The sequence below is a fragment of the Ammodytes marinus genome (genome assembly GCF_949987685.1).
Source record: "Ammodytes marinus genome assembly, chromosome: 2".
In the NCBI taxonomy this organism is placed as follows: Eukaryota; Metazoa; Chordata; class Actinopteri; order Uranoscopiformes; family Ammodytidae; genus Ammodytes; species Ammodytes marinus.
This window is the reverse complement of record NC_137231.1, coordinates 29,734,663-29,752,479: the sequence shown is the minus strand read 5'-3', so window position 1 is coordinate 29,752,479 and position 17,817 is coordinate 29,734,663. Positions and strand designations below refer to the sequence as shown.

The 17,817-nt window shown below is 39.8% G+C and overlaps 2 protein-coding genes across 3 annotated transcripts in view; one reads left to right on the top strand and one right to left on the bottom strand.

Annotated features, from left to right (window-relative positions):
• Positions 1-1,183: 1,183 nt before the first annotated feature.
• On the bottom strand, positions 1,184-7,573 carry fbp1a (fructose-1,6-bisphosphatase 1a). The gene is made up of 7 exons (XM_080043499.1): positions 7,328-7,573; positions 6,204-6,366; positions 5,547-5,639; positions 4,883-5,023; positions 4,544-4,681; positions 3,973-4,092; positions 1,184-1,922 (listed from the first exon to the last, which is right to left on the bottom strand). The coding sequence occupies exons 1-7, from the start codon at positions 7,495-7,497 to the stop codon at positions 1,731-1,733; spliced, it is 1,017 nt and encodes a 338-aa protein (XP_079899625.1). The 5' UTR covers positions 7,498-7,573; the 3' UTR covers positions 1,184-1,730.
• A 1,851-nt stretch (positions 7,574-9,424) lies between these two features.
• kank1a (KN motif and ankyrin repeat domains 1a) overlaps positions 9,425-17,817 on the top strand; it is a 47,925-nt gene continuing 39,532 nt past the window's right edge. Inside the window, exon 1 of one of the 2 annotated variants that reach the window (XM_080038197.1) lies at positions 9,425-9,632. The gene's annotated coding sequence lies outside the window, so the exon portion shown is untranslated. Of the gene's footprint in view, positions 9,633-16,112; positions 16,184-17,817 lie in introns of those variants that run through there. The other variant, XM_080038196.1, reaches the window with a different exon arrangement.

The following is a 17,817-nucleotide window of genomic DNA, read 5'->3' as shown; positions in this document are numbered from 1 at the left end:
GACAGCCCCTGTTCACTCCTCCTGCACACAAGACAAGCATGGTGCACCGTTATTCATTTTGTTCAAAAAAGCTTGCAACATGTTCGACACAAAACTTTGGCAACATGAAAAGCTATGTGGTAAACTAGAGTTTTAACCATATGTGTTGTTCTGTTTGCACATGAGTGTCAAGAACAATCTCATGCTGCAAACATACTTAAACAACTTTGTTTATATCCAAGACTTGTGGTTAACAATGACACGTTAATAAAATAAAAAAACGTACTTTGGTCAAGAAAGTCTGCAGAAAATATTCATAAAGAACTAAACATTTATCCTTTAAATGAACTATTCATGCATGTATTGCACCTACTAAAAATAACTCACAATTTAGTTTAAAAGTAGTTTTGTGCGAGGGCAGATTTATTTGTAACTATCTAATTGATCTGTTTTTCATATGTATATCACATCAGTTTAACACATGTGCATTTCCTCTAAGAATGTGCTGACAAAACAGTTGCTTAAACTATTTTAAGGTTTATTGTGGCTGACCAGAATAAACCCCTGAGACCTGTTTACTCTATTAACCATCTGTTAGTTGACACCCCCGTTGTTGAAGGGGGCCTTAAAAACTCTGTTTGACCAAAAGATATGGTCAGTCCCATCGGGGGCTGACCGTGTAGGTCTGAAGCTTTACACTCTGTACTCTGTTGTTTTGTCTTATTATAAATGTAATTCAATTCTTAAATTCTCTGCGAGTTTAGTTTTCTATTACAGCATGTCGGAATATAGAATATCCCTGACATTTTGATTCTGTATTCTATGTTTCTGAGACTGTGTAGATATATAACACACACACACACATTAGACTAAGAGAGAGAGAGATGTGAGTAGAAGTATACTCAGTTCTCAAGTGAGCTTTAAATGTCATTAGGGTTCTGGGAGCTCCACCTGACCTTTAGCTTAAAGGTTAACTTTAGTGAACAGTATGTCTCCCATCTCTTCAATGTCTAAAATGCGATTAGTTTATTTTAAGCAATGTAGTATCTTTCTTTCTTCTGGTGCACCTGTGCAGAAGGCTGCATGCACCTGTGACAACTTTTATTACTGCATAACAAATACAACATTTCAAATAATACACAAACTAAGTATTAGTTCAAAGGTGAGTGTAAAAAGAGTGACACGTGAAAATACATATTTCGTCTTCATATATTAATTTGGATTTATTGAGAGACTTCAACATTTCATAGTTGTTACATTATAAAAAAAACCTCAGGTTTGATTGTATAGAGGTGTATGTGGTCCCTTACAGTGGTCTAAAATGAACAATCATTCTTCTTAAGGCACAGGTGGAGGTAAAGAGAGCAGGAAAAGTCTTCATATTTGGTTTATTTTAGTGCAAACATCTGTTTTTTTTGGCACATGTTTGGTTCTTTTTGTGTGTGGAATGTGTGAATTTCCTTGCGTTATTGAGCTTATGAGCTGCAGTGTTTTCATTTAAAAACACCTTGTTGTTTTTCATTTTCTTTCTACAAATAGAACATGAGCATTTTCTGGTCTGATCTGAAAAAACCTTGTAACTCCATCTTTAGACCCACATTTCATTCTAGGCCTCATTGGAAACACATTGACACAAAGCTCAAACTGAGGGACTACTTCCTCATTCCTCTAGTGGTGTTCAATTCTGAGATACAAGGTTATTTCACCAGATAGCGATTGGTTGTGAGGGTTGTGAGTTGGAGCTGTCTGTCTCACTTCTTGGCGTGTTTCTTGCAGAGGGCTATATACTCCTTCACGTCTTCAGTGGAGCCCATAGCTACAGGGGCTCTCTGGTGGATGCTCTCTGGCTGGATGTCCAGCAGGTTCTCCAGGCCGGTGGAGGCCATGCCCCCAGCCTGCTCCATGATGAAGGCCATGGGGTTGCCTTCATACAGCAGACGCAGCTGTAGAACAAGAAAGAAAGAAAGAAAGAAAGAAAGAAAGAAAGAAAGAAAGAAAGAAAGAAAGAAAGAAAGAAAGAAAGAAAGAAAGAAAGAAAGAAAGAAAGAAAGAAAGAAAGAAAGAAAGAAAGAAAGAAAGAAAGAAAGAAAGGGGGAGGGGTTAGGTTGGTGTATTATACTGATGTTAAAAAAGGACTAACACACTAACAATGCATTCCGATACCCATACTTTGATGTTATTTAGTATGGCAGAAAAAGATTTAGGATGTCAAATGCAGTATGCCCAAAAAAATATCCGAATGTACTACTTCATCCTTGAACTTTGACCCGTCTGTCTATCTATCTATCTATCTATCTATCTGTCTATCTATCTCGTTGTTCTGGGTGCATTTCAGTACCCATAATTCCCTGCAATGGTATGACAGATAAAGATTTAGGATGTCCCAATACATGATGTCAAATGCAGTATGTTGAAAAATACCCGGATGTCCTATTTCATCCGGTTGCAATTTTTGAGTGTGCAATCCAGCATGCTTTTTGGTCTTATGGAATCCTCTGCACAGCGGAAGTTACAACACATCGCATGAGCCTCGAGAGAGAGAAAACCCAGCAAAGAGGGTCAAGTTTGAGACGTGATGTTATGACGAAATAGTGTGTCCCAATTGTCGCACAATGCATGCAAACTACACAATTTTAATTCCTCAACTACAACTTAGTACATAATACCAGTTACAGATAAACAAAGAATTTTACAGGCTAAAAAAGACAGTATTTTTGAAAGAAACTGACTGCTAATAGACTCAGAATGAGAACGGTGGATTTGGCCCTCCTTCACACCAGGCAGAGATCATTAAACAGCCAGTACCAACAGGAGGAATCATTACAGCAGGAAAAACCTGTTTCTAGAATCATATGAGCAGCTGACTAGTGTTTAAAACAACAGACTTGGAGAATTGTGAACGTAATATCTTCAAAGACAAATGAAAAAGAGTCTACAATCATGGATCAAAACTGTGAAACAATCCCACAATAAATATTCAACAACTTTACGTAAAGATTATATACATTTCTCCAAGAAAGACTTCTCCTCTAATGTTTTCTTTAAAGTATTTTTTTTGTTGCTTCGATCATTTTATTGAAACATTTCATTGTCAAGTTTCACTGTATTTAAAATCGTAAATTTTGCAACTTTTTAAAATCTGTACATCTTATGTTGATGTAATCTGTGTGCTAGGATAAAATATCTTAAATATCACGTTGATTTTTGCTTTTACGCAACACCGTTACTATTGAGAGTTTTAATCTTAATTTCCCTGCATTTTGAATGAAAAACTCACCATGCTCTCTGTCTATTCTACATATGTTAAGTCAGCTGCATTCTACCTTTGAAAATAAAATGTGACAACATCATGTTGGGCTCAGTCTTGCAAACAGTGGAAGGATGTGGAGAGAGTGAAGAAAGCACATTGTGACATTTTCTTCAGTGTGTTTCAAGGTACAAGTGACACTCAACAAACTAGTTTGAAAGACAATCTCACCTAAAAAAGTTTCAAGTAAAACTGAAGAAACAGATATTACTGGTTGTTGAAAAATAAACCTAAAAACTAGTGTTCAGAGCTACTTATAGCAACTTATATGGTTGATTTTTAAAACTACTACTACTATGAAAGTATTGTCAGGTGCAAACAAAGCCTGATAGAGATGTATTCCTCTGTGCTGTAGACCTTTGTTGTTGTCCTATTTAAAAAACACATCAGTGAGCCACACTGTTGACACTGGCTGACGTCTTCATTCTTTATGATGAAGTATAGTTTATTTAAGTCGTACACTATGTAAGGCCTACTGTCCTGCTGCTGTAGATTCTTGCTAACATACCAAATCTGAAAATAGTCCAATGTTCAAGGTTTATTTTACTCACCCATAAAAACACCTGTTATACTTCTACAACTGTTACACCACTCCCTTTGTTTTCAGATGGAGCATTTTAATAGAGTATGTGTTGTGTGTGGTCTTATGCAAAGGAGCAGCAGAAAGCATCAGAGTGGGACCTCACCTTTCCCTTAGGGCTCTTCTTGTTTCCCGGGTATAAAAAGATTCCTCCGTACATCAGCGTCCGGTGCACGTCTGCCACCATGGAGCCGATGTAACGGGCCGCGTAGGGTTCACTGCCATCCTACGGGACATTTAAAATTTTTGCTTTAATAATCTAGATTAACCTGCATTGGGCAAACTCTATATATGAAAATACAAAATAAAAAAAAACACATCTAATCTAAGACTGCAGGATAAAAGTGTGTCAATCATCTTGGCAAACTCTGGCAAATTAACATTTCAATGCGTGTTCAATGATGTCCACTGTCACTATATGTTTTTCATGTATCTTATATGTTGTTTTCTATTGTATTTTGTACAACAATACAAAATACAACTGATTTTAACAGTTTTTAAATGTGCTATAGAAATAAATTTGACTTTGACTTTTATTGTTAATAAATTACAGTATTTACTATAGTAGAAAAGGAAACTGTATATTTCAAAACGTGACCCTGCTTGCAATTCATGTTATGTATGGGATGTTGTATATGTGATCCAATAAATTTAAATAAACTAAACTGAAGTGTTACCTCAGGGAACTTCTTCTTCTGCAGGTACTCAGTGACGGCGGGCTCAAAGTGCATCGCGTAGCCTTCATTCACGCTGTAGATCTTCCCTCGCTGGTTCATCTTCACGTCACGATCCACCAGGATAAATTCACCAATAGCCTAGACAACAAAACACAGAAAATATTAGTTAGATAGATAGATAGATAGATAGATAGATAGATAGATAGATAGATAGATAGATAGATAGATAGATAGATAGATAGATAGATAGATAGATAGATAGATAGATAGATAGATAGATAGATAGATAGATAGATAGATAGATAGATAGATAGATAGATAGATAGATAGAGCACTAACTGGGTCTAGCATGAAGCAGTTGACTCCCTGTCCGGTGGATAGCACCATCATGGTGGCGCTGCCGTACAGGGCGTATCCCGCGGCGACCAGGTTCCTGCCGGGCTGCAGCGCGTCTTTCTCTGACGGCTCGTCATCTGTGGTCTGAGGGAAAAACCATGTGACATAATGACATCATTCATTTATGTGTTCAGCAGTGTGTAGGCTATATCTATACCAATGGAGGACGTTATAAGCTTGTTCCCATCTGCAGCTATAGGATAAAACTCACTGTTAAACCGACTGTTTTTTTTCCTAACAAGTATTTCTTTAGTGAACCCTTTTAGTAAAATGGCATTACCGTCATTTGAATTGCCATTGAACAGTTTTTCCTTCAAGGGTTACAGGCTATAATAATAATACTAATAATAATAATAATAATAATAATAATAATAATAATAATAATAATAATAATAATAATAATAATAATAATAATAGTCTTGGTTTGAGTGGAGCAGTCCTTGTTTCATAGGACTTCAAACTACGTAATAACAGTATGGGGGGTACATTTCAAAGATCGTGAATATTAGCAACAATTCAATTCATTGTTTAATAAGTAAATCAGTCTTGGCCCTTCAAAACTGGTGTAAATATAAAAGTTAACACACATTTGAACCTGTGTTTGTACCTTTCTGTAGATGCCGAAGATTGTTCCAATGGAGACGAGACAGTCGATGTTGGAGGAGCCGTCCAAAGGGTCAAAGCACACGATGTATTTGCCCTGAAAGAGGAGGAAGAGTCTGTTCGGTTAAAATAGACCTTTGCAATTTCTTGTAAAACAAACAGAAGTGATCAATTGAAGTCACCAGAAATGCATTGTCCGTGTCCTCAAGGTCAAATAGTTTTGGTTCAATATTTAATAAGAGTGTGATGACTAGTGAGGAAGAAGTCAGTGTCTAAAAAAAGATTTCCTTTAACAATGATCTGAACAGGAACTGAACCCAGGGCTGCTGAACCAGTTATATGAGGAAAAGATCGGAATAAAAACTATAACACACATTTACATGAACCCAGAGACAAACTGGATGATCCTGTTATAGAGAGGAGGTTGTATTTCCCCCAAAACTCAGAAGGGTCATAAAGAAAACCTAGAATTTAAGTTTCAGGAAGAGCAAAGATTCCTGCTTTTGTGTTAAAAAATTGTAATCCGTTTTTAAATTCCAGGACAAATGTGTTTGTAGTGGGGGGATTTGAGGTGCTGTTGGTATCTTTTGTGTTTGTTTATGTAATTTACTTATATTTTTTTTTAAAGAAAATTCAATTCCTAATCTGCGGTCACACTCACCCTCTGGTCTGGGTCTACGATGATGGCCTTCTCGTTCTCCTCAGAGACCAGCACACAGGAGGTGAAGGAAGACTTGATCATGTTGATGACTAGATCATTGGACAGGATGTCAAGCTTCTTCACCTGGTCGCCCGTCACGTTGATGCTGCCAGCGATGCCATAGCTGAGAAAAAAAAACAAAATGGTAAAGAAAAGTGAAGGGGCAAAGTGGCAAGACAGGAATTTCTCTGGTAAAATGTACATTTCTCTACACAAACTAAACCAGTTTGGTCTAAACTGAAAAAGGGTTATATATTAGTTTTAAGATACGTTTGATTGGAATAAAATCATGATAACTAAGTCTCCAGTTTAGATGGGAGTTTAAAAAAAAAATTGCAGCTGATGCATGACTTTGCATTTCCTGGACTGCGGAGATGGAGATTGAGCAAAGGACTGTGGCAACCACTAAAGTCATTCAGAATCAGGGTCATCGGTCAGAAAAAGTTTAGCTCATATATGCAAGTGATTTCTACTTGTGTTGGTCACTTGAAAAAATACTCACTCATTAACAAAAGAGTAAAAAGCTAACTTAATGTATTCCTAATGATTTGTAATTAAGCAATGCAGTTTATGTGCAAAGATGAGAGAGTTCCAGTGGACCAAGTCAGCACATAGCGATATGGCCTACTGTGATATAATATGAAAAAATGCAAAATATTAAAACTGTGAAGAGTAAAGGGCAACAATAATAAGACAATATTACTAAATAGAATGCCAGAGGACAGAAATTAATGCATATCTAATGCACGTGCTCTTCTTACGTGTAATAAGGCTTAACATGACACTGAAATATGTTTGTTGAAATTAAAAATCCTGTAGGCTAAAATATAAAAAAGTGGGCGTGGTGGTATCAGGTAGCTTCCTGATAGATGATGATAAAACCTGAATCTCCTGCTCCGATCATGGACATATAAAGAAAGGCTCCGTTGTGCCAACGTGGATGCATCATGCACGTACAGGACTGAAACTTCAATATGTGGCATTTTAAAGCACTTTAAAAAGGGACCAACTCCGTGCATGCAACTATTTAATTGATCTTAATGAAATAAAATCGTGTATTCATAGCTGGTTGTTTGTTTACTTACAGGTGTGCGATCCCAGCTTTGCGTACAGCGCAGGAGATTGCCTTCACCGCTGTGCACAGCGAGTTGAGCAGAGTGGTGAGCTCCCCGGTGCCTTTGGCCAGCCGGCCCTGCTCCATGACGAAGCGGGTCACGGTCACCACGTTGGTATCGAAGGCTGCTTGGTCAGACATGGCCGAAGATTCTATCCAAAGAGTTAAACTGTGGAGGAAACGCTGCAACTTAAATGTCTTTGCAACGCGGAACTCATCGGAGGGGAGTGATGACGCGAGGACCAATCGAAAGCTGCACGAGAGGTGTGGCCCCGCGCTGGAGACACTGCCCGCTTTGTAAACTGAACACTGATGATGGGATAAGGTTACCGACAGAGGGGGATGTGGCCTTTCTTTATATGTCCATGGGTGTGACAGGGTCAGGGACACTGAAATAATAGACCATGTGCATGCCAGAATTCCAATTATAGCTGCACAAGACAGGCCGTGCATTTCTTTATAGGTCCATCGGTGCATTGTTCAGAAGGTTTGTGTGAACAGCAAAAAACAAATAAAAACACTTCTGATAGTGTGCATCCACATTGTTCTAGCTCTTGGATAAATTCCTTTCTGAGATTTATGATCTTTTTCTTTGTTATTGTAGGCTACCAGATGAAATATGTGTTTCCTATCTATCTATCTATCTATCTATCTATCTATCTATCTATCTATCTATCTATCTATCTATCTATCTATCTATCTATCTATCTATCTATCTATCTATCTATCTATCTATCTATCTATCTATCTATCTATCTATCTATCTATCTATCTATCTATCTATCTATCCATCCATCCATCCATCCATCCATCCATCCATCCATCCATCCATCCATCCATCCATCCATCCATCCATCAATTCGCACTCTGCAAAGACTTGATGTAATGCAGTTCACCCAAAACGCCACAAGATGGCGAACTTGGCCAGTCAACCTCATTTGGGACATTGACGTTTAGTTTACTCGCTGTCCCAAACACAAGGGGCCGGTTTCGCAGACATGGATTAAGCCTAGTTCTGGACTAAATTGTACTTTCAATGGACAATCCCCATTCAAAATTCCATTTAGTCCAGGACTAGGCTTAATCCATGTCTGTGAAACTGGCCCAAGGTGTGTTTTAATAGAAGCCTAGAAATAATGAATAATCACTGTAGGCTACAGCTTCATGATCATGTAACTTTTTGTTGTAGCCAACCAAAGATTTTTTTAAAACAAATAAAATAAAATTGAAACAAAACTGTAGAAAAACAAATCAATTACTTTGGGTTAGGGACACGTGCATTCAAACCATAGATTAAAACATGACTTATTTGGCCCAGTGAAAAAGTAGTGTAGGACCCTGCCTCATTACAAAGGCTGCTACATTGGTATTAATGCGCCCAAATCCATGTTATGTAGCGGTTCAGGGACTATATTGTTTTGCGGAAGATAACATCTTGCCAGGTAAGGCATGTATGTTAACCGTCACTTAAAATATAAAAAAGGAGATACTGGCCAACAGGCTTCATTTTTATTTGAAGTAGTATTATTATTTTTTATTTTATTTTATTTTTTATTTTTTATTTTTTTGAAGCGAGGTTGTCAATTATACCACACTCCTTACCAGTAAATGGCGGTAATGCATCTAAAAGTTGTTTGCCAACCGCCAAAAAACATTATACAAGAAGAAGAAGAAGAACAGGCTTCATTTCAAGTTATTGTTATAATTAATTGTATCACTTAATGCAATACGTGAGTCTTTCCTTTCGACGACCTAGGCGTAACATGAACCAGCAGTCTGTAAATTAACGCTAACTAACGGCCAGTTTAGGCCTACTCGTTTTCAAGGCTGGGCTATAAGCTCCCAGGAGTTAAAATGCTCAAACTTTTCACCAGGTAAATATATTCTGGTTATTTGTCCATCGCTACCGAGGTAAAAGTAGGGCAAAACTCTCCACAGGTAAGTTACACCTGTTACCTGTAGCCCCGACCGACCTTCATTAGTAGAGCGGACGGAGCTTGTCTGGGCACTGACTGCGCATGCGCGTCACTCACCAACTCGCTTCAGCTTCAGAGGCGGAGAAGTACAAAGAGGTTGCTGCTGCTGGTGGCTCATACGGGACTGGGACAGGAGGAAGGGTCGCGTGTTACGCTGGGGCTAAAATATAACCTCACTGAGTTAAGTTACAACCCTATCTGGACCAGTTACCTTGTCGAGAATCACTCCAGGACAATTAGTCGAGTTTCCAGAGCAGAGGAGTTGCATTCAAGTCCCGAAAAAAAAGAGCACTGCTTCGGGTAAGTTGAACGCTTTACATTTGCTCTCGATTTAAGCTTCTGATAACTGCAAAGGATGTGTTACTATCATCCTCACTAAGGCAATGATGTGTTTTCAGGGTATTTTTGTGCATATAGACCTACATAAGAGTGCACGAGCAGGTTTGGTTCCATTCCAACGTGTTGTCCGGTTGGTGCATGCTTTGGGGGTCAGGTGGTCCTGCAGCGAGCAGACCAGACAATCCCATGAAGCGCTGCTGGCTAAGAAGGATTAAGGTTTAAAGCTAGACGTACGTAGGGTGTTTGTTGTGCCTGCTTTTCGTGGTGAACTCATGCTGTTTTTTTGAACTCCCTCCGATCAAGCTTGTTAGCGCGCGACAGGACAGGTGTGTTGCAAATGTCTCTCCACCATGCTTGAAGTGTGTGCCGGGGTTGAACTTTGAGGTCCCTCGTGCAGGAGAAATGTGGTTGCGTCTAAATAATAGGAAGAGGCGTTTGAATTTTTTTTTTATTTACCAAGGTTTAACTTGTGAAACTTATAGTGGTGGATCTTTATTGTCAAAACAGTATTTTACAGTCACTGACCCGTTCCCATGTGATTTCAGTGATAGGCCTACCTCACCATTAGGCTATATATGACCCATCCATACTGACTCATCTGTGCCATGCATTTAATTACACCGCTTGAATCAGGTTTCACCACAGATCTGCAGTCACCAAACACCAGCACCTCATAAGACCTTAGGAGAATAAGCCACATACAGCACAGTGCTTTACAAAATGACAATAAAACCATCTTGGGCCACAGAAAGGTACTGTCTGTCATCCACTTTAAAATGGCTGTTTTCCAGCCTCCAAACTAGCCTAAATATGGCTAGTCAATTCTTCTCCTTTTCAAGAATTTGCCATGCCACTACCTATTTCGTCACTGTCAGGATTCAGGAGTAAAGGCAAATTGAAGCAACTGCAAAAAAAAAGTTTAGGTGGGTGGTGTGGGGTGGGTGAAGGGGGGCCCTAAAGCATTTATAGACCTGGATGGTGGTCCCCTATTGTGCTGCTGGTAAAGAGCTGGGGATCTTGAGTCTCCTGCTTTGGGAGGCTCAGAGGCATTTCCACTTGTTCTTTTCTTTCCAGAGATAAAGCGCTGAATTGATATGTCAAGAGGGAGAATATGAGCTCTGTGACGGCACTTTATTGAAATTCTTTGGCTTCCAGTGTGTGGCACCTTTCTGGCAGACGCCCTGGAGTCCATTTTTCTTCACTTGGGTATAATGCAGAGAATAGTGATTACAAACGAATGCTTTCATCCAGGAGACCAAACAATGCATTCCTTCAGACATGAAAGAGAGAGAGCCAACCTGGGGGTGCCTTCACTGAACATGGGGATCTTTTGAACCGTCTCATAAGGGGAAATATCATATTCTCTATTAAATGATTTCTTTTATGATTAATCCCCCTAGTCTAGTGTTCAACTTCATTAATCAGATGCTGTTTGAAGACATTTTGACAGCTTTTTCTTGTTTAACTGATTTACACTACTTTTTAACAAGAATTAAACATAAAATGCAAGTTTTTATGCAGGGTGTTGTATTAACTGACTGCATTACTTTACCTTTAGTGTACCTAATAAACTAGCATTTAATATTTGCCATCTTAAATGACATTTTCATAGCTTTCAGTTTCAGTTTGTCTGCCCTTGGCAGTAGAGCGAAAAAGTTTGTTTTGGACACTGCAACCAGCAGCTCAGTCTTGTTTTGTGATGCCATCTCATGGTACACAGTATACGGGACAGTATGTCTCCACAGTGTTGTCTGTCTTTCCATCTGTCTGCAGATTCTATGACATGAAAACAATACATCTACAGAGTCATACGGGAGACATTTTCTCACAAGGAATAAAAATCTACAAGACTGATTTTTTTTTATTTGTGCCACTAATGAAAGTATAAAACATCTTCCACTTAATGCACTGTTTACGTAAACTGACGACCATTGTATTTGCATTCAATGCATGCCATTGATTTCAGCTCAGTCACGTGCCTCTTGTTTACTTCTCCGAGCTCAGACTTGTACTGTATTGAGCTTAGTGTTAAATCTGTACATTGTGCATGTTCTCTCTCTCGTGGCAGCATGCGGAGCTTTCCACAGCCTGTCACTGGCTTCGTAAGGCAGATCTGGTGGGAGTACAGCCTGGTACATGAGGCTTAGCGGTCGGCCCCTCTTGAGTCCACGTCATCATCGGGCCTCTGTGGACATATGGCAGAGGTCTCTCAATTAACACCTCAGTGAGACGACCCCTTCTGTCCACATGATCAAAGCTGGGTCAGATGTGTCACCCTAAAAACCTTCCACCTCCCTGTGATTATGAGTCCCCGTTTGTTAAGAGGGAAAAGACTTCCGCTTCCCAGCCTCCTTTTGCAAGTTGAAATCTGGCCCTTTGCTTTTCTTGTGGTGGTAGAGTTTTTTGTGGAATTGCTGTGTCGCCGTGGTGTTTTCTCTGTAATTGTATGCAGCGGGGGGGATTGCAGACTCAAGAGTTGTAATTTTAGTCGAGCCTTTTTGGTCGAACATCTGTGCGACTGTGCCATTGCCATCTCCTTTCTGCTTCTCTTGCAAGTTTTAGCTCTGTGTTTAGATAGCTGCCTTTTTGGCTTGAGAAAGATTACATTTTCTGTACCCGCTTATCATTTTTTCATATATTTTTATCTCTCTGATAGCTTTAGCCTGAAGAAACCACTCTTACTGGTCTCTCAGTGTTTGACTGTGGAGGTGAAGGGAGTTGTTACAGCTGTTCAGGCCTCTAAGTGTGGGATGAAGACCTTCATGAGTCTCGGGGGGGCTGCCCTGTTATTACAAGATCAAAAACCTACTTGGAAATTGAAAAGTAAAGCCACTGTAACGTAACAATTGAGCTCCCCTTGCAAAAAAAAACCTTGCATGCAACTTAACATAGGGACATATTTGATGAAAGCTATCTGTTTTAGTTTGGTATTAGCTTAGATATATCATACAATTAGTTTCTAGACTTAGTGTAACATCTAAAATAACAAAGTCACGCCCAGCAGTTGTTAAATGGTGGATTTCTACAATGTAATAATAACAAACAGAGAAGTCAAGCTTCCTGGAAAAACCTCCTGAAAGAGTTCCAGCAGCCTCGGGGGGGGGGGGGGGGGGGGGGGGCAGCTGCCAGGTCGGACCAACATTGTTTGCAAATTTGCTAGGAAGTCATTATCGGAGTGATCAAAGCTCTGGCAGAACGGCTCGAAAATCTTCTTAAACCTGCAGCCTGCTGGATTTAGAGGCTTAACCAGAGTCCAAAGTGGCCTGGGAGAGTTTGGAGTGGGCCGCAGTTTTAGCTTTTTAATGCCCATTGACTATAAATATATATTCAATTAATTAACTTGCAGGGAGTCATGTAGATTCTTTTGACTTGTGGCAGTGTGACAAGGTGAATATTTATTATAGTTAACATAGAAACTGTCATTGCTTTGATGACCGATAGCAAGTGAAGTTTTCATCTTGATCTTAATTCATTTTATTTCAGGGATGTGATTTGTTGTTCACATTTCCCTTAATTTGTATACGGTTAAATGACTATTTAAGATTGTTTTGAATCAAAATGATCCTTAGAGACATGGAATTAGCTCCAATTGAGTGAGGAAAATAGCTTAATAATGAGAGGAAGCAGTTGTCTAGCTGATGGCAGACTTGATAACCTCTTTTTGCCCTTAAGGCTAGTCGAGCTGAAGTTCCCGTCAGTTGCATCTGTTGAGGTTTTGAACGGAGTTAATTGAAATTCTTTGCGAACCTTCACGTCAGCTGGTGCTTCAGTGACCGCCACTGAGGCGTAACAGAAAGACAACGGGACACGTGTGCAAAACTCTTGACCCTGTCACGTTGAAATATCTCAATGACATCTTCCCCGGATAAGTACGATGTCGTTTTTAGTTTACCATCATGTTGAATTGTTACGACGGTTCTTGTCCTGCGTGCTGCAACTTGTGTGAGATTTGTGTCGGGAGTTAGAGTTGTGTTGGGCGAAGGTGAAATGAGTGAAGGTATTTTTTTTTCTTTTTCTCGGTGTAGCAGGGATTAACCCGGGGCTAAACCTTGAAGTGTGTTTGACAAAGATGTTTTGTTTCCTGGTATGTTAATCCCTTTCTTTCAATCTTGCCTCCGCTCAGTCATCATCATCATGTGCTCTTTAAGATCAATGTGGAGATCATCTCCCCAATCCTTGCTACCAAGGTGTTTGAATGATATTGGTAGATAGATGTTAGCTCAACAAAACGCTCTCCGACATGTGGTTTATCAAACGTGTTAACACTGAATATAATTGCTCTCAAACTGTTTTTTGGGCGCTGTACAAAAAAATCAATTTTATTAATGATTTCAGTGTCACCTTTTGTTTGCAGTAGGCTTTGTTTATTTTTAATCTTTCATCGTCTCTGCCATAGCTAATGGGTTGATCCTGTGGAATTAAAAGTAATTTCACACACTGACTGAGCGGATGCCCTGAAGAAAAGGCTGTCTTCTGCTAGACGAGACTTGCTCCAAATTATTATTTATATTAGACCACAATGTGGCAGACAAACGAACGTGGTGAGAGACGGAACCCAAAAAACACACAATTATCTTCCACTGCCTTACCCAAGCCTCAAGGAAAATGCCGATGGTTTTTACTTTTGGTAGCCAAGCTATCGCACAAACCTCTGTTGATTTATTGACTGATATATACTGTAACTGTATGGTGGTTTAAGTGCAGGAGTAGAGTGGTGGTTTCTAACTTCGACTATTTGCAAGGGGCATAGAGAAAGGAAAGCAGTCTTAAAGCAAAAGCAACATTTTTGAAGATCAGGAAAGAGTTGAGACAAAAACATGTAATGTTAATATTCTTTCATGATGACTACGGCAAGTGTAGATCATTCATTTTCAACTAGTTAAAACAGGCACCAAATGCAACATATGCCTGTTTCATTTATCAGATTTGTATTAGTTTTTGGAATGTTTAAGTAAATTCTTGTGGTATACCATGTGGCTTGGACATAATGATCATTAAACACAAAACTGCATGATGCACCAAGTGAGAATCATGGCCCAGCTGCATCAAGTGGTGAGAGCATCATCCCATAATCTGTCACACACTGGGCAGGGATTACACCCAGCAGCAGCTCTCCATTTATTCCAACCACAAAACCACTACAATACTCAAGGCTTCCTCTATCTGTATTAACACACAGTGAAGTTAGTGTCTGATAGGAAATGTTGAACATGTATCAAAGTTTATCAGGTGTTTACAATTTTTTGCAGAACTTGCTCTCCACTATGTCAGAAGTTAGTGTCAAGTTTGTAGAAGCAGGAGTCCATATGGTGATCCCTCCAGAAGCACTTGTGAATGAAAGTAGGAGTGAAAAGTCCCGCCTGTGTCTTGTACGTTAAGCAGGACAAGGCAGGTGCAGCGGGGTTTTAGGGCAGAATTGACACTGTGATAATCCCTCAGCTATGCAGGCATGCACAGACTGCGCCTGTGTCAAGTGGTGGCATTCCACAAGTAGGCAGTCGGGGCAGTTTGATTCAATTTAGCCAAAACTCAACCTGCATCAAGAGGAGAGATAACCAGCTGCATACACGTGGCATGCTGGCCTCGTTTACCAAAAGGATCAGCTGCTTTATGCTAATCTGACGCACACATCCTGACTCCAGCTACTTGCATAAAATAAAGTGTTTGTCCCAAAATGTTGAACTACTCCTTTTTACATCTTTCTATCTTCTATGTTGAGCCGGAACAAATGGATGATACATTGGTGACAAAATTGCTGAAAAATTGTTAGTACATTTTTACTCGCACAAAGCAAGTCATTTTGTCATATCTTATATACCAAATAATACATCACAAATAGTCTGCAGCTTAACAATTTATGAATATAATTGTTAGTCTCAGCCCTTGTTTTAATGCCTTTCTGCTCTCACTATTGGAAACCTTTTCAATCCACTGTAAGTCAAACTACAGTTGAGTCTTGAAGGTGTGTCATTCTCAAAAGATATATTTTGGGTGGAGTATCACTTTGAATGAGGTAAGGTGAACTTTTATATGAAAATCTTCTGCCCCTATAAGTGTTTTCTACCCAAAGGCGATTAGACAACACCCCTGATATAACCACACTATGCTGCCATTATCCCACACGCGCACACACTGACACACACACACACACACACACACACACACACAGAGAGGAGCTGTTGAATTTGTCTTCTGCCAGAGATGCCACTGTTTACGGCTGAGACAACGCCACAGCCCACCAGCTCGTATTACAGCCACTGGTATTGTCAGGTTACTCTGTGTGTGTGTGTGTGTGTGAGTGAGAGAGAGTGTTTGAGCCTGTGTGTGTGTGTGTGTGCCTGTGTTTTGATTGGCCGGTGCTCTGCGGTGTGAGACAGCGCCGGGTGACGTCTCCATGTTAATCCCTCGTTTCTCTCTGGGATGTTCAGTCTGTTGGTTGGACTGGGAGCTGCTGCTGCTGAGGGGAATGCTTTCACTACATAACTTTGGGACTCTTTAAAAACCTGTGGAACGTGAGTGCTGCAAAATATGGTTTTGAGGAAGTAAAGCAGTATACAGTTGCTCGTACGACTGTTGCATTGTTTTCTGTACGGCTCTTTGGATTCATATATCCGGGCCCTGCCAATGAAAACTATTCTGTTATATTTTATTTATAGTTTCGCATGCTCCGAGTCCAAGCCGACACTGAATGCATCATTGAACTCTCGTCTCCATAAAGTAGATGACTGCTAGTGCTAGCTTCCACAAAACACAGGCATTGTCTATTTTCACATACTAAGACTTTTAAATTAAATATTACTGTTTAGTATTGATCCGATTTGTGGAGGAAATGCTGATGAGGCCTGGCTGCACAGTTGATATGTGGGGATGTGAACTGGTCCCAGGGTCTGGCTAGGGTCTGGTAGTCCAGGATTTTGGGGTGAGGGGTGTCTGTCTGTCTGTTGTGTCTACAGCTGCTGCTCTACGCATTCCCACTGAAGATCCAATCACTCTGACCACAAAGCTAGAGATTTGCAGCTATGTTTAAAAACAAAAAAAAAATTATGAGTTTAAGGCATTTTTTTAAACGATGACAAGGCGATGTTACTTGAATATTTTTTTTAATTTTTTTGGGGGCTGCAATCACGATCCATCCGTCCAAACAATCCAAACCTACTTGGCTTGTCGCACTTCAAAACATGCACATTGTTTCTTTAAAGTAACGCGTAAGTAGTCCGTGTTCATATGCTAACAACTGACTTAAAGTTTGAGGCTGATGTGATGATTCTGATAAAACAGACTTTGTTATATTTTGGGAATGCAGTCTAAAAATCAGTTAGAAAAATACATCAAATTCCTTTATTCCCAGAGGGCAGAACATAAGTGACAAGAAATGAGCAGATGAGGGATAGAGACAGGAATCAACATGCTTCACGAAATGACGTGGTGGCAACAGATTGCAACTGGCAGTGAACCTTTGCTTTGCTTTGCTGGTGTTGACATCCTGCTCTTTAGCTTTTGATAGGAAAACAGGTGCAGTAGTTGTGATTTACCAGCCGCCTCATGGTGTGCACTGGGTAATGCAGCGATCATGTTGTATCAGATTGACAGTAATTGAATAATGCCATTTCGGGAAGAAAGTCTACGTGTTTAGAAGTTAGAAGATGGACGTCAATCCAACTTTGTTTCTTATGAAAGATGGCAATATCAGTTTGCTGAGAAATGCATCATGATAATGACAGAGCAGCCACTTAAAATTTTGGAAATATTCCAGTTGGTTAAATTGACACTTAAAGCTGTTTGAAGAAGTTGATATCAGATTATTTTGATTCAAAACAAAGACATGACCCCTTTTTAATTAAAACAACTATCTTATTTCCACTGGTCAATGTGACACATATGTAGGAAATACATGCTGCAGGTGAGGACAACACCACTCAAACCAGAAGCACAGTTTCTTGCTTATTAAACCTGTCTGCCTCCGCATGCCTCTGATTCTGCGTATTTAAACATCTTCCTGAAGAAGACGGCGGGGCGTTTCTCAGTAAACTGTTAAACTGCAGCAGTTAATGATTTCCTCCTGTGGTCAGTTGGGCCTTTGTTTACAGTGGACAGATTGACTCCCCTGTGACTCCATTGATCTTATCTGTCGGGTCAAGCTACTGTC